This window comes from Ceratotherium simum, chromosome 10 (assembly GCF_057802395.1).
Source record: "Ceratotherium simum simum isolate JZ-2026a chromosome 10, ASM5780239v1, whole genome shotgun sequence".
Taxonomy (NCBI): Eukaryota; Metazoa; Chordata; class Mammalia; order Perissodactyla; family Rhinocerotidae; genus Ceratotherium; species Ceratotherium simum.
In genome coordinates, this window is record NC_141909.1 from 81,874,975 (window position 1) to 81,897,848 (window position 22,874).

A 22,874-nucleotide genomic window follows, 5' to 3' on the forward strand; every position below is an offset into this window, starting at 1 on the left:
AAAGAAAGTCTCTTCAACAAATGGTGTTGGGAAAACTGGATAGCCATATGCAAAAAAATGAAAGTAGACTCTTACCTTACACCATACACAAAAATTAACTCGAAATGGATTAAAGACTTCAGTGTAAGACCTGAAACTATGAAACTTCTAGAAGAAAACATAGGCTGTACGCTCTTCGACATCGGTCTTAGCAACATATTTTCAAGCACCATGTCTGACCGAGCAAGAAAAACAATAGAAAAAATAAACAAATGGGACTACATCAAACTAAAAAGCTTCTGCACAGCAAAGGAAACCATCAACAAAACGAAAAGACAACCTAACAACTGGGAGAGGATATTTGCAAACCATACATCTGATAAGGGCTTAATCTCCAAAATATATAAAGAACTCATGCACCTCAACAACAAAAAAACTAACAACCCAATTAAAAAATGGGCAAAAGACCTGAACAGACATTTCTCCAAAGAAGATATACAGATGGCCAACAGGCACATGAAAAGATGTTCAACATCATTAACTATTAGGGAAATGCAAATCAAAACTACAATGAGATATCACCTCACGCCCGTCAGAGTGGCTATAATTAACAAGACAGGAAACAACATGTGTTGGAGAGGATGTGGAGAGAAGGGAACTCTCATACACTGCTGGTGGGAGTGCAAACTGGTGCAGCCACTATAGAAAACAGTATGCAGATTCCTCAAAAAATCAAGGATAGAACTACCACATGATCTAGCTATTCCACTGTTGGGTATTTATCCAAAGAACTTGAAAACACCAACGCATAAAGATACATCCACCCCTGTGTTCATTGCAGCGTTATTCACAATAGCCAAGACTTGGAAGCAACCTAAGTGCCCATCAAGGGACGAATGGATAAAGAAGATGTGGTATATATACACAATGGAATACTACTCAGCCATAAGAAACGATGAAATCCAGCCATTTGTGACAACATGGATGGACATTGAGGGTATTATGCAAAGTGAAATAAGTCAGAGTGAGAAGGTCAAACACCGCATCATTTCCTTCATTAAGTAGTAGATAACAACAACAATAAACAAACACATAGACACAGAGATTGGATTGGTGGTTACCAGAGGGGAAGGGGGAAGGGAGGAGGGCAAAAGGGATAATTAGGCACATGTGTGTGGTGATGGGTTGTAATTAGTATTTGGGTGGTGAACATGATGTAATCTATGCAGAAATAGAAGTATAATGATGTACACCTGAAATTTATACAATGTTATAAACCAGTGTTACTGCAATAAACAAAAAATTTAAAAAATAAATAAATAAAATAACAATATTCCATTTGCTTTTAAAAGCCACATCACAGTTCAAAAGAAAAATATACTCATTGTGGACATTCATGATTATTGTAAACGTTATAAAAGCCTCTGTGTCAAAAAAGCCATCATTATTATCATTATTACATAAAGTCGATGCTGAAAAGGATTTCTTTCTTAATAAATCCACACCTGCATTATGAGAAAAAAAAAAAAATCTAGACAAAGTAAACTCACAGTCTCTTTTCACAGTCCTATGTTTTAGCCCCATCTCCTATCCCCAAAAGTGCTTAGACCCTCTTCTTGCCTTATGAAGCAAGTTTGCAATCTTGAGACTTGAGAAAAATTCTGCTGGCGGAAGCCTACGTCCTGCCGTGACAAATGTTTTCACGAGGCAACTCATACTAAGAAAGTGAACTATTTGTAACATTTTAGAATGTTACAGTTTTTGAGTTCTTTTTTTTTGTGAGAAAGTGAGTTTGACAACATAGGCTCTATTCAAATTAAGTAAAGATAAGAAGTACCATAAACTAGCATAAACTTTCACCAAATGTTCTCTTCAAATAAAAATGAATTCAGTTTCCAAGAAAAGACAGTCTTTACTTATTTAGAAAGAATATGGTTAAGAGCATCAAAATTATTTACACTTGTAGATAAACTGAAGGCAGGAAAAAACTGTGAAGAGACGACGAAAAGCAATGTACTTTATTTTTGTTAATTCTTTAAACAGAATTAGATTATGCCAAAGATTTTATCAGATTTAAATTCTAAAATTTACTAAACCATTAGTAAAATCATTGAGTACATAATATATTTACACTAGTAATGAAAATAAGAAAAATATATAGATTTCTTTGTCTTTAATACCATCAGCAATATTTTAAAATTCTGATGAGTATTAATTATGCTCCAACTCAGTACCTTAAGCTGTTCCACACATGGCAGAGGAAAAGAAGACATGGCCACTACCTTCAAGTCCTAGTCTGTGGGTGACTTTTACCTTAAACTTTTAACTTCCATAATGCCACACCTATAAAAATCCAATTAAAAAAATCTGATTTTCCTGCTTTTTTATTTTACTGATTTCAGTATGCTTTTAAGTGAATATTACTTTGTTTACAGAAAAGTAAAAAGGAAACCATATTGTATAATTACTATTATTCATTGTACTTTACTTGCAAATAAGACTGTTTCTCAGAAGTTATATCATCTCTGGGAGCTGCTATGTTAAATGATCCAAGGCTCTGGGGCTTCCTGTATCCCACTCACTCCTTAAATCACTGGAATCTGGTTTCTGCCTCTCACAGTGCATTGAGACTGCTTTCTTTAGGGCTACCAAACACTACCTTAGGCGAAAAATCTAATGGCCTTTTTAAGTCTTCAAGGCCCAATTAATCAATACATATCTGATAATTCTTCAACACCTCCCTCCTTAATTTAGGAAGCCTATCAACTGTCAGCCCTACCAGTTTCTTATTTGTTGAAAGTGCTATTCAAAATGAAACCTTCTAAGAAAATTTTCCCACTCCTCTCAATGTTACAAACACACTGCCCCCTACTCTTTCAAATCTCTTCTTAAATGATTCTCTCCTGGTGAGCTGTAAACTCTGATTTCACTATCCATTAGACATTAAAAAAATATTTTTGGTCTCTCTTTTCCATCCCCAAGATGATAGTCAATTTAGCACCTACTAAGATGCAATCAATAAGGAATATCTGCTCTCATTCCATAGGAAATTTTTTTTTATATCTAGAAATACTGAAGAATATTATACAGCATTCTTGAGACCTTTAGCATGAATCTATCATCCAATTTCCTTCTAGGTACTTTGTAGTCTGACTTGCAAATGACCTATTCTTTTGTTTTGAGGAAGTTGATCTTCCTTTGCCCCTTTCTCTTTCCAAAGTTAAGGGGCAGCATACCACAGCTATGGATCCAAAGTAACCTCCCAGCCCCTACCATCTAAGACAGTAATGGCATCATCAGCTCAGATGGCACAATTCTCATGTAATTTTACAAGGCCCATTGCTTGGAGGATTTCAGCTCATTCTTACATTGTTACAGCTGTGATTCTCAGTTTACGTTCACCCCTTACTCCCTACTCCTACTGATCTAATTGTATTATTACCCAACAAAACAGCTAACAGGGATATATCCAAATTGGAAAAGATGACTCTGATAGCCACTGCAATAGGCAACACTCTGTGAAGAGGGAGCCTGGGAAGGGAATCAGTGAAGATGTAAGCAAAGTAGATGATTACTCTATCATATTTTTATTATATTTTATTATATCTTGCATCCTATCAAGCCTTTGAACTTAACTCAATACCTGACATATAAAAAGGATATGGAAGAAGGACAGGCTAGAAGGGAGTTGATATTTATCGAGTACCTACCATGGTCAGTAACTTGAGAAATGCTTATTTGTTGATAGACACGCACAAAGACAGGAAAGGAAAGAGGGGGGAAGAAAGAACTGATGGAATATGTGTGCATGTATGTGTGTGTGTGCATACATGTATATATAAAATATAGATATGTGTGTATATATATTTTATAGATATATGTAATATATATACTTTACATATTTTATCAGATTTAAATACATATATTACATGTATTTGTAAAATTTTCAGACTGGATTTCCTGTGCTTTTTGTAATCTGCCTCCAATGGAAATTCCAAAAGAAGAGTTTCACAAATGTTTTGATTAACAGCAGTATTACTGGAATAAATACTCAGCTTTACAAATCGGTAACTTTAGAAAACAACACTCATTTGTATATATAATTTCTAATATTTTTGTTAAAAAAACACCTCTTTTATAAACTCTAGAGTAAGACAGCAGTACATTTGTTGACATTTACCTTCATGTGCAGATAAATGTGACCCTGTAGTGGTAGGAAAAACACTGAGAATAAAAAACTCAAAGGTCATACGTCAAGTAGAGGTAAGAACATGGACCCTCACTATACAGAGATGTGGACAATAGAATTTCAGGTACTGCCCAAGTTCTCCTTTGACAAATAGGAATCACCCTCACAGAGTGCTTGCCTGTGTCAGGCACTGTTTTAAGTGCTTTGCATGTATTAATTCATCTCCTCCTCTCAACAACCCTATTAGGTAGGTCTTAGTTTCACTCTTATTTTACTGATGAGGAAACTGTGACAAAGAGATTAAGTAACTTGCCCAAGGTCACATAAGATGTGGTGACTTGAAAAAGGGGGTCCATGGATGTCAACATCCATGTATACCGGGACTGAGGAAGTAATTTCAACAATCTCAAATGCAGGGCAATAAGCTAAGGGCCAGAGGAAAGGAGCATGGTCTGTTGAAGACACAAAATCTCATATACTCTGTTACTATGCATGTGACATATCTGGAGGTGGCTGAGATGTAAACAGCTAAGATAGTTTTAAGTGGAAAAGTTCAATGATATAGAATCTTATTGTACAGGCTGTATTTTTGGATTGGATATCTGTAACCAGTGCTTTGATTAAAAAGGTAATTCTTAGGCCCCCTCTTGTCATTACCAAGAATATTCATGGAGAGTTTAGCTTACAGTAGGAATTAGCAAACTACAGTCTGTGGGCCAAACCTGGCCCATCCCTGTTATTGTACATTTAGCAACATAAGAATGATTTATACATTCTTAAATGGTTTGGGAAAAAAAGCAGAAGAATACTATTTTGTGACACATGAAATTTATATGACTTGCAAATTTCAGTGTCCAAAGACAAAACTTGAGAGAGCCCAGACACATCCATTCATTTACATATTTGTCTGCCTTCGCAACAGTGGTAAGAATGGATATGACCCTCAAGCCTAAACTATCTACTATCTGGCCCCTTACAGAAAAAGTTTGTGGATCATCCCCCCTGCTGGCTTAGAGAATCACTGTACCAGAAAACAGGTGACACATTAGCATTAGACCAGCAGGGCAGACTAACCTAGACAATTTTCTTCAGGATTTGTGATACAGAGAATACTTCGGTGCTACAGTGAGTGCTGTTAACTCTCTTCTAATATTTATAACTAATAAAGCTCCCTTTGTGGTATAAGCTTCAAAGTACTTAGATACCAGAGTGTCCAGCACAATTACTCTTTAGATTTCTGGGGTGAAGAGGGTGCTTACGTTGGGACTGAAGCTGACAGGAGTGATCCTCTTAAGAAACAAGACACTTCAGCTCTTCTGGCTTCTCAGGGCTTTTTTTGCCCTATACATACTGACTCTCTTTTTCCCAGGAGATCAGCTACGTTTTGTTGATTTGATTCTTTGAGTTGAGAAGTATTCCCATGTGCTTTTTCTACCTCACCTTCTCAGACAGTACTCTTTTCTCTCTTCATATGTGGAGGGCACTAAGCCTGAGGTGTTCACTCTTTGCTTGTGACACCACTGAGGCTCAGCAAAACTGTGGAAAGGTATTCTAGTCAAAGAACTGGCTCACCCTTGGACTAGTATCTTCAAATAAAAATTTGCTTTTTTAAAATAAAAGAAAATATGGTTACTCCAGAAATAAACTTAGAAGTATGGAATTGAAAAAAACAAAAAAAGAAAACATGGTTACAACGTCCTTTATAAAACACATGTTCCTCAGAAAGTTGACCTTAAAGTGAATTTCTGTTCAGAGTCGTATTATCCTACTGATTTTCATTATAAAATTATTTTTAGTATAAAATTAAGAGATATATTTTCATAGGAAAAGTTTACACCCAAGACATAATAAAAATTAAACTAAAAAATGCAGCAAATCATTAACTATCACATGGAGTAAACAAAAAATTTTAAAATGAAACCTTAAAACACAGTACTCAAAATAAGTCGCAAAATGCTACTAATCATGCTAAAAGAGAAGACGCTGTACAAGAAGGCATTCTTGTTTCTTGAGGACAGATACACATGAGAAGCAGTTGCCTTCTGTGGATTTCCTGGCCTTTCAAATGCAGCTAATACACTAGGAAGGAACAGGGTTACTCCCCTCTAGTTTATCCATGTGGACTATATATATGTTGACTATCAAGAGTTTGAACTTGTAGAATATAGATCTAACCTAATTATGGTAGTTGACTTTCAGTGTGACAATTTAATTTTTCTTCTGAAGTGATTGATGTTTTGGCACTGAGTTGCTAAAACCTTAACCCAAAATTTGCATTTAAAAAAGTAATGCAGTTTTATTTCAAGTACTTAAGAAGTTCATTTCATTTTAAGCTAATTCTGTAAAAACAAACTGAAGTACAGTCATGCATTGCTTAATGACAGGGATATGTTCTGAGAAATGCATCGTTGTGCGATTTCATTGTTGTGTGAACATCCTAGTTTGTGTACTTACACAAACCAAGATGGTATAGCCTACTACACACCTAGGCTGTATGTTACTAATCTTACAGGACCACTGTAGTAGATGCTGACTGTCATTGAGCAAAAAACATCATTATATGGTACATGACTGTACTGAAAATCCTGGAATGGATATTCAAAATTCTAAACTAAGCACTATTGCTTTTTATTTATTTATTTATTTTTAATTTTATTTATTTTTCCCCCCAAAGCCCCAGTAGATAGTTGTATGTCATAGTTGCACATCCCTCTAGTTGCTGTAAGTGGGACGCAGCCTCAGCATGGCCAGAGAAGCAGTGCGTCGGTGCGCGCCCGGGATCCGAACCCGGGCTGCCAGCAGTGGAGCACACGCACTTAACCGCTAAGCCACGGGGCCGGCCCAACACTATTGCTTTTTAAAATTTCTTCTTTTTGTTTTTGAGGAAGACTGGCCCTGAGCTAACATCTGTTGCCACTCTTCCTCTTTTCTTTTTTCTCCCCAAAGCCCCCAGTACATCGTTGCATATCGTAGTTGTAGGTGCTTCTAGTATTTCTATGTGCGATGCCGCCTCAGCATGGCTTGATGAGTGGTGAGTAGGTCTGCACCCAGGATCCGAACCGGTGAACCGCAGGCCACCGAAGTGGAACACGCAAACTTAACCGCTACACCACCGGGCCGGCCCTACACTATTGCTTTTTAATGCAATTTGTATTAACTAATAATAATAACAGCTACCATTTACTCAGCATCCAGTGTGTGCCAGGCACTGTGCTGAGCCCCTTCCATGGGTTGTGCATGTAATGCTCACATCACCTCTCAGAGTAACCCACTCGGAAGTCACAGACCCAGGGCGTGAGCTGGAGGCTGGATGACTACAGACCGCTACATACTGTGAGTTTGACTTTGGTGGTACTAGTAGCAGGGAAATTTTTATATACACTATATCACATACAAGATAATCTTGTGTTATCTCATTTAAGATACAACAGTGGTTCTCAACGTGTGGTCCCAGGACCAGCAGCATCAGCTGGGACCTTATCAGAAATGCAAATTCTTAGGCCCATCAAACTGACTGATTCAGAAATGCTGAAGCTGGAGTTCGGCAATCTGTTTTAACAAGGCTTCCAGGTGATTCTGATACATGCTAAAATTTGAGAACCACTGAAGAGGAAGGGAGCTGAGGTTTATTAAACAAATTAACAGCAAAAATAAGGCTGCAATGAAATGAGACTAGTCTGATCCAGAAAAAAAGAACAATTCTCAAGGGCCCTCAAGCATTTCAGAAATAGCTATTTTAAAGAAACGAATAATTCTGATATATAAGTTCCCTATGGTCCTCTCTCCTAGGCAATACTTTAAAAATCTAGTTGTAGGCACTGCATTTATTCTAACATATTATACTTCTTTTGTGTGTGTGAGGAAGATTAGCCCTGAGCTAACAATCGATGCCAATCCTCCTCTTTTTGCTGAGGAAGAGTGGCCCTGGGCTAACATCCATGCCCATCTTCCTCTACTTTGTATGGGACGCTGCCACAGCATGGCTCGACAAGCAGTGAGTCACTGCGTGCCCGGGATCCAAACCGGTGAACCCCAGGCCGCCGAAGCGGAGTGCACGCACTTAACCACTTGTGCCACCGGGCCAGCCCCTAACAGCTGACACTTAAACTAGCTTAAGGCTGGCCTCATTTGGATTCATATAAAAAACTGTCCCTTTCTCCTATCTGAACTGTGGGAACCCAGAGAGAAGGGCCAAATATTTCCATGTTGAGATGTAAATGTGCATCTCTAGGTTTTATGGGTTAGGGGTGGAAGACGGATGACACTGGGGCTACCTTTGCCTTTACGTTTGTACCGGGAGTTCCCGAGAGGAGTATGATGAATGGATAAGTGACCACTATCCACAGAGTGACTGGTGCTGGTGGTACGTGGGGAGGGAGACCACTAGTGAAGATGGGGTACATCCACGGTGTGCTACAGGGTGCTCTGGGGAGGGCCCCACAAGGCAAAAGGAATGAGAAAGCAAGAGAGGGAGCCATAGCATGGTTTATTTCAGATTTCAAAGCCAGGGACAGCCTTGCATTGTGGTGTGTGCTGCAAACTGGAGAAAGGAGGCAGAAAACATGAATCTTGAAAAAGTGTCAGGGTGGAACCAGCAAGGTCATCGAAAGAGGCATTCAAACTTGGGCTGCAGGACAAAATGAAGAAGTCTGGGACGATATATAACTCGAGATATTAGGAAATAAGGAACAAAATGGCAAATGGTAGGAGAAAAAAGAAAGCAAGCAAGTACCCCGGGAAAGAACTGTTTAGTGCTTTAAACTTGTGCAAAGAGAACCAAGCAACATGAAACCCAGCTTGTACAAATGCTTCAGTAATGTAGAGCTTCTACTCCAAAATTCTCTCATGTGGAAAAAAGCTTGTTTGTGCACTAGAATTGACTATTTGTGTTGGACTGAAATGGACTGGATCAGAGAAAGGAAAACTTACTAGAAAAGAAAAAGAAAAAGCAGCAGTGGGGAAGGCCAGGACTAAGTGGTCAATTTTTAACAGAAAGGCCTCTCTTTCCCTGCATCAGATCTGGGGCAGCCTTACCTCTTCTACATCATCAGTCTTTTCTTCACTGATCCAACCCTGACTGTGGAGGAGGCCCCAGGCGCAGATGAAGCACTCTCATTTTGTTCTGAGGCACACCTTGACCCTTCTGATGTTTCTGAGAGGCAGATGCTGGAGTAGGCCTGAGGATACTTTCTTGGGGTAGGAGTCTAGACACTGTCCTCTGGGCGGTGGGTCAGTACCAGCCTAGTCAACAGTTTTTTTGTGTGTGTGTGAGGAAGATCAGCTCTGAGCTAACATCCATGCTGTTCCTCCTCTTTTTGCTGAGGAAGACTGGCCCTGGGCTAACATCCGTGCCCATCTTCCTCCATTTTATGTGGGATGCCGCCACAGCATGGCCTGACAAACTGTGCATCGCTGGGCACCCGGGATCCAAACCCCAGGACCACCAGCAGCGGAGCACGCACACTTAACCGCTATGCCACGGGGCTGGCCCCCAATTCAACAGTTCTTAGGGCATTCCCTCCCATCTCCTTAGGAGGTCCTGATGTTTCTGAAGCAGATTTTCAAAGTGAAGATATTTGGGTAACTCAGGCTCAGGTTTAGGGGCTAACACTGGAGACATTTCATAAGCTTATGAATTACCAAGGAATTCTGAGAACTTAACCTAAGGTTGTTGGTGTTTTGGGGAGGGCCTAGTTGGTTACTCTGAACTTAAGATTTTTAGAGGGAAGTGTAGGATCCTTAGAGGTGGTGAATCTGGTCCTAAAATTTTAATAAATAATTAATACTTCCCTGGGGGTTACTCAAGACAATTACTCCTTAAAGGGACACTCAATTTCAAAAGAGCTCATATCACAGATTGCCTGCTTCCTAAGAGCAAGGATGAACAAGCAACAGCAAGTTGTCTGGTGAACTTTCCAGATTTCTTTTAACTGATGCACAATGCCTTGTTTGCTGACTTCTTGGCCATTAAGAGTATTTTTGGTACATCCAGGTCCATGATACCTCAACTACAATTGCAAATTCCAAAGAGCCCTGAAATCCAAGTTTTCAGGTGGCAACATGTAAACTTCCTGGGCACAAACTCTGACTTGACCTGAAGCTATTTTTAGCCATTGTTTATCCTTAGTGTGAATATTCATGCTTCACTGAATTAATAATACTGTTTGACTATGAGGTGCTCCCCATGGCTATGACATGATATGTGGCTAATGCACCATACTACTTTTCTAAACTCCAAAAAACGCTGAATTCCACAACACACTGCCCCAGAGGCTCTGGAGAAAGGGTGTGCGACTGTAGAGCTGCCTCTGGCTTATGGAGAACTACTGGGACAGATCTCTCAGACTCAGCTAAATCCAACCCCAGACAGTCAAATGACTACATTAAAACAGGAGCTGGAGAGGGGAGTGGCAGAAGTGAGGTGATATCTAAGGGCTAGGGGACAGTATGGACACATCAGTGTCCATCATGACCATGGAAGGCTGATGAGACAGGAAATCTTTTCCTTGAAAACTCCTTGATGTGGCAGACTGCCCTTGGCACTCTTAAGACTCAGTCTCGATGCTTGTACTAATTTCTCAAGCTCTTGGCAATGGTTCCTGTGACGTAAGGGTAAACAGGCCAGGACTGTGAGGTTCAGCTGCAGAAGTTGGACAGATCCTTGGAGAATCAAATCGTCTCTTTAGAACTAGATGCCACTGATGATTGTAACTGCCTAAACATATTTGGCAAAGCAGAGCTCTGAAAACTCAAGAAAGAATCTTTGACTTGGTTCAAGTTTCTATCCCTAGGAAACTTAGAAAACACATGTGCATTTCCCTATCATGGCAGTACTCTCAGCAGCATTAGAAACTTGTGTATCTTTCCAATTAGATTCCAATTTCCTTGAGCACAGGGAAATTAAATTAAATGCCCTTGGCACTTAGCACAGTGTTTGTCTGGCACCTCGTATGCATCCAATAAGTGTTTGTGAATGAATGAGAGAAAGGCTGACCTAAACTAAAGGTTACATTTTTCTTTGTTCTGACTCCTAGATCACAGATATAACAGAATGCAGCTGGGTAGTTATATGCACCTGGGCTAAGTATGGATGTGAGAAAATGTAGCTATATTTATAGATCCCAATTTAACGTTTACTTTTCCAATTATTTTCTTTAAAACCACCAAATTTCTACTAAGTTTAACTTATGCTTGAGAAATTAGTAGATTTTGTTGATGGGGAAAAAGGGAAGGGAAACTTAACAATCCTCCTTGTTAAGTAATGATGTCACAAGCAGTCACAGAGTCAAGGAATTTAGAGATGTAAAGTACTTTAGAAATCACCTAAAGCCTACAGCATTTACGTGGTTGGTCCAAAGACATATGGTGTCATAATCAAGCCCAGGACTAGAACCCTATCTCCTAATCCCCAGACTGGCACTACTTCTACACTAAAAGTGAGACTAAAGATTCAGGACTGTCAGCATTCTACAAAACCATCTTACTTATCATGGTACTTCCTTAAAATGTAACAAAGGAAAACCTCATTAGTATGGACATCTATGATAATTTATCCAATGTGAACTTGTTTATCATTCAATTATCAGAAATAGGTGAGAACTAAGATCTGCTAACATTTACAAATACTCAATTTACATATCAGACTGCTTACAAAATTAATTAGAATAAGTGAGGTTTTACTGTGTACAAAACAAACAAACAAATAGATAAAGGACATTTCTGGATTATTTCAAGGTGTTTCTAGATGCCCATGTACTAGAAACCTGTTACATCCAGTATTTGAAGGCAACAGGACATTACTTACCACTGCCAGCACTCCCCTCTCTTCTGCTGCGGGGACCCCCACTGCCATCTCTGCCAGATTTTATGCGCTAGAACAAGATGAGTTTAAAAGAATAAGTGATATTCCTTCAAAGTTGAATATAACTAAATGTTGATTTTTTAAATTAATGTTACTATGTAACTCTGAAGACTTAGCTGTTCCTACTTTCCTAAAAGCTAGGTTCAAACTGATTGTTACCTGAGAGTTGATTCTATAGGGAAAAAGACCAAGTGTTTTGTTGAGTAAAGGGTTCAAAGCTATCCCCTTCATCAGTCCTTCTTACTAAATACTCAAATGGCACTGACATTTATTTTTTTTTTTTTTAAAGATTTTATTTATTTATTTTTCCCCCAAAGCCCCAGTAGATAGTTGTATGTCGTAGTTGCACATCCATTCTAGTTGCTGTATGTGGGACGCGGCCTCAGCATGGCCGGAGAAGCGGTGTGTCGGTGCTCGCCCGGGATCCGAACCCGGGCCGCCAGCAGCGGAGCGCGCGCACTTAACCGCTAAGCCACGGGGCCGGCCCCTGGCACTGACATTTAGAAGTGCAGTGTAAACTTTGCTTATACAAACAACTTAAAAACCAAATATTTTCTTTATGTGAAAGACTGGGTTTTAAACATAATAGTTTAAGGTGGGGGAAGAGGAGAAGAAGAGAATCTACAAAACGGCTATTTCCTGCATTAGTCCTACTCTATAATGGTTGGACCCAAACTATTTCAGGGAAAAAAAGGTAAAATGGCTTTTTTTTTCAACTTCTATAATAAAGGCACTATTAAAATCTCACAAAATATCTAAGATCTGTTCAAGAGTCTACTTTCTTAAGATATAAACTCACCCTTAAAACACAAGAAATATCTCCAAGCTGTGATATTCTTAGGTTTCTTTTTTACATTTTATTGTTATTTCATGTTTTGCCTAAGTGCTAGAATTTCTGTATTAACACCGAATCTGCTTTAAGTCACACTGCCAGTATATGTATATGGTTCATTTAGAGATACAGGGTAGTTAGTAAACATAAACAGATAGCTTTTGACAAAAATTTACTGTACAATTGAATTAAAATTTCTTAACATAGGTTGATATCATTTAGATATTCAATAATATAACAATAATTTCATATTTAATTCAAAGGACAAATTATTCATTCCCTCAACCCTGACAACTCCCCAAATATTTATAAATTATAGGTCATGGATGAGGTTATTGACACTGTGGTCTGCTAGGAATAAAAAAACATTTCCTTTCGATAATTCAGGACTTATTTCTGTAAAATGAAACACTCTCCTAAAGCTCAGGACTTTCAAATATATGTAAACGTGCTCAAGTTTTTTCTTTCTCTTTTTTTTTTGTGGGCAAGATCAGCCCTGAGCTAACATCCGATGCCAATCCTCCTCTTTTTTTTTTTTTTTTGCTGAGGCAGGTTGGCCCTGAGCTAACATCCGTGCCCATCTTCTTCCACTTTATATAGGACGCAGCCACAGCATGGCTTTGACAAACAGTGCGTTGGTGCACACCTGGGATCCAAACCTGTGACCCTTGGGCCACCGAAGTAAAGCGCATGCACTTAACCGCTTGCGCCACTGGGCTGGCCCCTCAAGTTTTTTCTATTACAAAGAAAAGAAACCTCCCTTGAAACCCTATCTTTCCTCTTGCTTTCACAAACAAAAGACAATTTAAAAATGATGTAACAAGATAAAAATTTAAACACATACAATCAGATTTTATTTCAAAACTTGGTTTTCATCTACCCATAGATTAATAATCTCCAGCATATCTAAAAGACCTATATAATGCTAAAATAATTAAACTCATAAAGACAAATGCCCATATAACTTGAAATTTTTTCAAATTAAATGTGAGAAAATATCTTGCATCCTGCTTAAGTAACCATAAGTTTAGAAGAGAACAATTTAGGAAAGTGAGCACTTCCCATGATCACTACACTCCTTACCCCCATTACACCTGTTCCTTGCTCTCATCTAGAACTTTCCAATCCTTTGACTCTCATCCTTCTTCTCCTAATTAATCCCTTTAAATCCTTACTCTTTTTTCCAGTTTAGAATCATCCTACCACTTTAAGTACATCCACATCAGGACTTCCAAGTCCCTGGCCTGTCTTCCTGTCAGTTTGCTTCCTTACCAAGAGAAACCTAAAACCTGGTTTGATTCAAGACTTCCCTTTTTCCTCTTCTACTCCTAGGACACTGTGCCCTGCTGGAGACAAATCACGTAAGCATGTGGACAGTGTCAGCCTCCAGGGGCCTCCCCACTGCTGGTTCAGAGTCCTCAGCCACACCCCATGGGAGCCAGCACCTTTCTAACACCACCATATTCTGTCCTCTTCACTTCCGGCAACCGACTGCCCCTCCTACTTCGTGAATGAAAGGCTGCCTGCATCTCCTTGGATTTGCTAACTGCCTTCCTCCATGGAACTCCCTTTGTCTGCCATGCCCTTCTTCATCTTCTTTCCAGCTCTCACTTCTCCTTAAAGGCTCAGCTCCACTTATCTCCTCAGGGAGACTCCCCTGTGTGTCCCAGGTGGGTGCTCATTCAGTGTGTTCACCAGCACCCATGCACTCTTCACACTCATGGTCCTGCCCTGCTTGCTTATCTTTCTCCTTTACCACTCTCCTGTAGGCAGAGAATGTGGGTTTTTATCCTGTTTCAACTGAATACCTCTTTGCCATTGCAAATCAATGAATTCCACCATAATGAATCTTGTTTACCAATAGCTATATTAGCTGTAGCAATGATTTCATGTGGAAGTTACAGACATGGCAATTTCAAAAGTAAAACCAAAACATTTATCAAAACATTAGTTTGATAAGGGTCTAACTTCAAAGAAATATGAAGTGTCAAGACTCAGTTAACTTCTCATCTCTCCTACCATTTACTCTGTAGAGGTTTGATCATCAGTGTTTTCAGTCATGATCTAATTTCTTCCTTAGCAGATGCAGAGTAAAGCCCTCAAAGGACAGAGCCACTGCAAGTGGTGGTCCCACAAGGCAATGGTGTGCCTGGTGGATGGAGCAGACTCAGACTCCTTGATGCACCTGTGTATCCCACAGTTGGCCTGGGAGCTGGTCTTGTCCATCAAGCGTGTGGTGAGAGGTGAAGTGGGCCTGGGTGGAGCCCTGAGGAACTAAAGGAAACCAGGAGAGGGGGCGTGTTACAGAGGCTATAAACACAGAGTTGCTGCTAAGTCAGGCAAAGTGAAAATTAAAAAGTGCCCATTATATTTATCAACATAGAGGTGATCAATCTTAGTGAGGGTAATTTTAGCTGCATGAATGGAAAGCACCAAGGTTACATTGATTCGAAGGGTACCTAGGACGTGAGAAAAATAAAGATCAAGTGTAGATAACTTATTGTAGATCTTCAGCTGGGAGGAAAGAGAATAATGACAGTGGGGTAAATGCCAGATTTTGCAGGGCCTGAAGCTTAGAGTCTGGGGGAAGAGCTTATAGTTTTAGGAGAAAGAGAATATAAAACTATGAAAATAAAATAGGTACAACAATAAAAATTTATTTATAAGGGGCCAATGCAAATGAGGGCCTGAAGCTTAAGCTCTACCCTCCACAGTAAATGCTCCTGGCCATGGTGGCTCCTGCTGTCCCCAGGGCACAAAGGGCAGAGACACTCTTTCAAGACAGGCTCTCTTGCCACTAGACCACAGACTCCCAGGACCCTGTTTTACACTGACACATCACTCACCTCAGATCTAGCACAATACCAAGCACAATAAATATTTGTTAAACACAGTCATATTGATGTTCTCATCATATGGTATATGAAGATTTTGAATAGGAGAAATATCTATTCCATCTTCTCAGAGTTTTAACACTAAATAAAGTTCACGGGAATTCATATTCACTGTGGAGTGGTGTGAGGTAAGGCTTGATGGTAGATAACAGAGAAAGCATTGAAATGAAACAATAATTGAGAAAAATGATTCTCATCACATCAACACTAAAACATAAAGGAAACAGCCACATAATGGAATATGAAATAAAAAAAAATGACAGAGATCTGTATTTATTGACATGGAAAGCTGTCCATGTTATTTTGCTAAGTGAGGAGAAAAAGCAGGTTATAGACAGTATTTTTGCAAAAATTCCATTTTTGTAAAAAAAAGTCCCATTTAAAAAACATATGTATTAATACATGTTTGTATATATTTATAAAAATGCCTGGAAAGATATATACCAAAATGCTAATAATGATCTCAAAATGATGGGATGGATGATTATCATTTTTTTTACATATTTTTATTTGTATTAAAATATTACTTATAAAAGTAATCTACCTGAATTTTTAAAAGAATTTTTTTTAATAATATGAAAAAAGACGGCATTTCTATTCTGAAAAAAATGATGCCATTCCCATTTTGAAAAAAATATGAGAGAAGGGACATAGAAGAGCACAGTAGACACAAATAAAATAATAGAACAAATTAAATAAATAAATGTTGAGAGTGAAAAATAAACATTTTTTTCCCTTTAAACCTACTCTTCAATATGAATACATGATCATAAATGTCATATACTACTCTTCTGGAATTCAAATAAAATCAGAGCCTTTAAAAGCTGATGTATCCTTATAGATCACCTAGAACAGTGCTACTCAAGGTGTGGTATGAAAACACTGCCAGCACTGCCAGCCCACAAAACATCACCTGCCCTTGATGAGGTGAAAACAGAATTCAAGGATGAGGGTTTACAAACTTGCACAGCGATTTGAGATTTCTGACATCCACGTACATGAACATTTTCCTAGAAATGTCAGTGACAGATTGAGGAAAAAAAATAACTTCACCACAGACAGTTTGAGAAGTACTGATCAAGAACGCTATCCATACTTTCCAGCTAATGAAAATGAGGTCCAGAAACGATAAATGTCCATTCCAGGTCACAGAGCTGACCAATGGTCAAGCCAGGAGAAAAGTCCAGGGTTCTGTCTACCATAGCATGCTTTTATTCCATAAGAATTAGATTTTTCTCAAACAGAACAAGGAGCAGTTACTTGTTGCCTAGTTAAGAATTCTTAAGAAAACTGGCTCTGACTTCAAGTTCAAGAGAAAATAGAATTGAAGACATTTCTTTGTGGCCTCAACTCCAAAGAATCCATGAACGTGGCTGTAACTTCCTGCCCTCAGACCTCTGCTCACACTTTTTCCTCTGCAGATCAAACTCCAAGCATCTACTCATACCTACTCCAAAGACTAGCTCCTCCAGGAACCACCTCTGATTCCCTCACGTCAAGCTGAACTCCTCCACCTCTCCACTTTCATAGCTCTTGATGTTCTCCTTACATGCTACATCTCTCTGTGCTGTGCGGCCGAGTAACTTGTGTTCATCTTATTCTCCCATTTGATGAGCACCTTGTGCGCTGACCAACTCGTACACATCACTCTATCTTCCACAACGCACAGCAGATTGTAATAGCTGCTTCCCGAACTGATGAAGTAAGGAACTAACACAAGGCAATGCATGAAAGCATTGAAATCAATGGGTTTTAACAAAAGAAGTGATTGGTAATCTTACCTTGGAAAATGTAATCAATACTTAGATAAACACAAATTTGTTACCAAGGATATATATTCTCTTCTATATTTTTGTTGAACTTTGTAAATGCAATAGTGCATAAAATGTGCAAGACATTCTTGCAGTTTTCATTACATATACAAACTTTTAAAATTTAGCATTTTTTCTGCAATTTTAAAGTTCTGCCTTAATGAGATCTTAATACCGAATCTCTTTCCTTTTAAGAAACGGTTTCTGCTCAACTAGATTGTATACTCATCTTCATTGTTTTTTGGTAATAACTGGAAATTTGGGGATAAGTATCAACTACATTTTATATTAGTTTTGAATGTCACATGACAGTTTGTCAATTTGGACAAAAGAAAGCATTTCTTGAAATTGCTGATTTCTTTGGGGGAAAAATAGCAAATATTGGGACAGCATTTCTCTATTTGAATATTTTACAAATTTAGAAATTCAATTTTAAAAAGGGAATGAATTGGGCTGGTCTGGTGGTGCAGCAGTTAAGTGTGCACGCTCCGCTGCAGGCAGCCCGGGGTTTGTAGGTTCGGATCCCGGGCACGCACCGACGCACCGCTTGTCAAGCCATGCTGTGGCGGCATCCCATATAAAGTAGAGGAAGATGGGCACGGATGTTAGCCCAGGGCCAATCTTCCTCAGCAAAAAAGAGGAGGATTGGCATCGCACGTTAGCTCAGGGCTGATCTTCCTCACAAAAGAAAAAGGGAATGAATTACTAATATACTTCTATTTTTGGACTAGCAACTAAAACTTTCTGTATTTTTTAAATTATTTCTTTATCCATTTTCTTTTACCTCCTAATAATTTCCTTTTGTCCTCTAATTCTCTTTGGTATTTTGGCTGATATTTTTCTCTTGAAATACTCAGTCTTCAACTCCTGGTCTTCCCATTTTGTTCTTTTCCAGACACACAATCAAGTTTGACAGAATTCCTTGCAGCTAATGTTTTTTGTGTTAGTGAAGCAGAAATGCAAAATATCTCTTAAAAAACACCATTGCTAAGGGGCTTACAGTGCCACCAGGGGCTAATTCACACTGCAATGGGGCTTACAGTGTCCAGACATGGCAGAGTGGCTCTTTCTTGTCTGGCCAACAGCCCTGTGCCTGGAACTGCTTACTGCTGGCACTAATAAATACACAATGTGCAAAGTTTTCTAATTACTCGAGAACATGGGTTCCCCAAGCACAAAGGGGAGAACAGTCTTTTTTCCACAATACTTCCAGGAAAAGGACGAGTTTCTCTGAAAAATTTGTCTATAAAAACTTCCAGTTTTACTTAAAATAGGAGTTAGGGGCTCAGGGAGATACATTATCCTGACCCACATAAACCTGAATCAATTTATCCTTCTTTCTTAGGTCTACACAAGTCTTTTTCCATTTGTAAACAATTAAAAAAAGAAGCCATGGCCTGATTTATTTTAGTCTACCTTTTCTCCTCTCTCCTTAAATCAAATTCCATATCCTGAGCTAGTATTTAATCATTTGCAAGGTGACTCTTTGGGAGCATAAACTCTAGTTCTTCTCAAACTTTAGCGAATATAAAAATTACCTATAGAACTTGTTTAAAAAAACAAATACACAGGTTCTTGGACTCCACACCCAGAGATTTTAATTCTAGGGTAGGGTTTGGGTAGGTCTGGAGTGGGGGCAAGAGTCTGTAATTCTAAGAAGTGCCTAGATGATGCTGAGGCTCTACTGGTCGACAAACCACACTTGAATAGCACTCTTCGGAGACCCTAACTCCTAATCAAATTATGGTGAGCTGATGGCAAGGTCCATCTTAATCTGATTCATGGTATGAGTTACCAACTTTTCTGGATGCAGAATAAGTAAGGAATATATATTAACTGAAAATAATTAATTGCATCATCTTATTTCTCTACTATTCATAAGGTAGTAAGAGGCACAGTAGTCAGAAGCCTGGACTTGGAAGCCAGCCTGACGGGATCTGAATCCTAGTTCTGCTCCCCATAGCTGTGTGACCTGAAGAAAGTTACTTAGCAACTATGGGACTCAGTTTTCTCATTTGCAAAAAACAGTAATAATATGGGGCTGGCCTGGTGGTGTAGGTGTTAAGCTCGCACGCTCTACTTCAGTGGCCCAGGGTTTGCAGGTTTGGATCCTGGGCGTGGACCTACGCACTGCTTATCAAGCCATGCTACGGCAGGCGACCCACATATGAAGTAGGGGAAGATGGGCATAGATGTTAGCCCAGGGCCAATCTTCCTCAGCAAAGAGAGGAGGATTGGCAACAGATGTTAGCTCAGGGCTAATCTTCCTCACCGAAAAGAAATAAACAAACAAAAAACCAATAATAATAAAACCATATCCAACATCATAGGATTATTGCGATGATTAAATTAGTTAACACATGCAAAGTGCTTAGAATAGTGCCTGCACTTATCATGTAATCAATAAATGTTAGCTGTTATTATTAATGTCTAGTTAAGCGGATGTAATAAAATAGAATTACAGAGAAAACGGTAACCAAAAACATGAATATTACTAACACTATTCAGCAACAGGTTATCCACGCTCTTTATTTCTCCTTTGCCCTCCTGCTGCCAAACTTCTGCAATTGTCAGCACTTCCAGAGAAAAGGAAGAGATAAAAACTGAGGGTCAATTTTGTATTCTTTCTAACAGCTCCAGGTAAAGGTATGATGTGACTCTCTATAGATATCCCTAGTTTCAATTACACGGCTATTTCACAAAATGTCTCAAGTCAACAATATGGAAGAGCTCTCCTACAAATAATCATAGAGGCCAACAGAGCTTTAGAAAGAAGCACCTGAAAATTAGATCATAGAAAGTTACCAACTATAAAAAAGAAACATGACTTGTCTAACAATGTGGAAATGTTTGAAGAAGTCAAGATATATTTGCACAACAGGGTATTATGCAGGCGTTAATAATGATTTTATGAAGAAATTCTACTTACATAGGAAAAATGTTAGTTTTTCATTGGGACAGATTCTAAACAAGAAACGTACAGAAAAAATATGAAGTCTTAAGTTCAAATTTAGAAAAGGAGAGCATCCTTAATTCAGAAGTTTATTAATTATATTTTGTTTCATAACTAATAGTGTTTTATGCACTATACAAGCCAGGAAATAGAATGCCCTGCCTCATGGGCTCACAATCTCAGACAGACAAATTGAAATGGGATATGCAACTATTAACTGAGAAGTTAGCTCCCAGATATATGAGAATTCTTTCCCTTTAAGCCTCTTGTGTTCTTCGGATCTATCTTTTCCACCAATTTTCCCTCTCCACTTTGTGTTTATAAGCAAAACACAACTGAGAAAACATCAAGAAAATGTTTCTTTGATGTAAGATTTAATGAGGATTACCGAAGAATAATAGAGAAATGGATTTCAAGGAAATTGAAAAGAAAGTGCTCTGTGGATGAGGACTGTGACTTTAACTCTAAAGGAAGATTAAGGAATAACAACGTTTGAGGGAAAGATATTAGGGAGAAGCTATAATAATAGAAGATATCTAAATGACATTGAGTTTTATACAGATTACAATGAAAGCAGTGATAAAATACAAAAAGCATATGCTCAAGCATAGTAAGACATTAATAATTTAGGTAAATAGGTAAGATAAACATTGGATAATCTAAGCGCGTCAATGGTAATTCATACAAATTAACTAAAGTATTCTTAATTAAGCCATTAGGGAATTATTTTGGTGAGTACTATATAAGGATTAGAAGTCAGGTCTATGAGACAAATAGACAAAAGTTGACTATACTTGATGAATATATAAATATTTTGATGGAAGATGAATCAAGGGGCTGAGTAGTAATTAGAAAGGAAAAGCAGTCTCAATGACATTCATATATTAATTTATAACAGTTAAATTCATTATCCCATATGAATATTAGTCCATAGTAGTCAGTCAGATGAAAAGAAGAGTTTAACATATATGGAGAATGCAATAAAGGAAAGAGGGCAAAACAAGAGGAAAATTCAAAAGGAGAGAGGAAGCAAATGTAAAGGTGAAGCACTGTAAAGATCAAAAAGAGAGAACAGTATCTATAATGGTTCAACTAAGATACAACTAAGTAAATGGGAAAATTAAGTGGTAAACTATAAGAAAATTGAGTAAAAGTAATTCTGAATGTCTTTAAAGGGGGAATATTTTGGTCTTTACCCCTGAAGTTCATTTCCCAGGAATTCCTTGGAAACAATGTTTCGTAAAGCTTGAGTTAAGATCCCTTGTGAACTAGCTGCAAGGAAATTCCCAGGGAGTTAGAAGGCTACTTCTTATCGTTTAAAATGGGTCAACACTGGTAACATACTAAATCAGAGATGGTAATGCATATACCAATTTTTCTGTTTAGAGTTATAAGTTGCAGGCAGTGTATTATGCACGATTCATAATTTGTATTCATTTTGTGTTCACTGTTCCGTATAACTAAACTACTGATGCTTAAACTTATCAAGTCTTAAGAATTTAACTCTTTCCACATATATCCATGGTTCTATGCTAGATAACTTTACGTAACCATTAATTTGGAGTTCCAAAGAATGTTCTTGGTTTGAAATGTATACTTCTTTTTGATTCTTCTTAATGAAACAAATTTAATAGCAATTATGATGACAATTATGATAATTTAAACTTCCATTTATACCAGTTTACATTTTACGAAGCTTTCACAAGAGTTACCTAATTTAATTAGCAATTGGTACATGGTATTAAATTGGTCTTCACAGCAGGTTTTAACTATATACCCTAGCATGGTATTTAAATACCAACTTGACATTTTAAGGATTTTTAAGGTAAAAATCTATGTCATGCTCATAATCCTTTTACAACTGATACTTTGAAAAAGAGAATAAAACAATCATCACATCTTCAAAGCAAAAACAAGATAACCATATTTTGAAAGCAAATATGGAATTTAGATTTAATTATCTAAGATAATTAAATTCTTGAAAAAGTCTAAGCTTAAAGAATATATTTTCTCTCTATGAAAGGCAGAAACTCAAAACTCATGTTAGGGGCTGGCCCCATGGCATAGTGGTTAAGTGCATGTGCTCCGCTGCTGGCTGCCCAGGTCCAGATCCTGGGCGCGCACAGCCACACTGCTTGTCAGGCCATGCTGTGGTGGTGTCCCACATAAAGTTGAGGACAATCGGCATGGATGTTAGCTCAGGGCCAGTCTTCCTCAGCAAAAAGAGGAGGACTGGCATGGATGTTAGCTCAGGGCTGATCTTCCTCACAAAAACAAACAAAAAAAAACAAAAAACAAAAACAAAAACATCAAAACTCACGTTAAATTTTTAAATATTCTTTTAAAGAAGTAAAA

General features: G+C 38.3%; 1 protein-coding gene across 12 annotated transcripts in view; it reads right to left on the reverse strand.

The window, feature by feature from the left end:
- Positions 1–22,874, reverse strand: part of IFT88 (intraflagellar transport 88) — a 123,649-nt gene that overhangs the window by 14,590 nt on the left and 86,185 nt on the right. For all 12 annotated transcript variants that reach the window (XM_087436330.1, XM_004435246.3, XM_087436328.1 and 9 more), the window contains one exon: positions 11,973–12,039. In XM_087436330.1, coding sequence (XP_087292456.1) covers positions 11,973–12,039 — 67 coding nt within the window. The remainder of the gene's footprint in view (positions 1–11,972; positions 12,040–22,874) is intronic.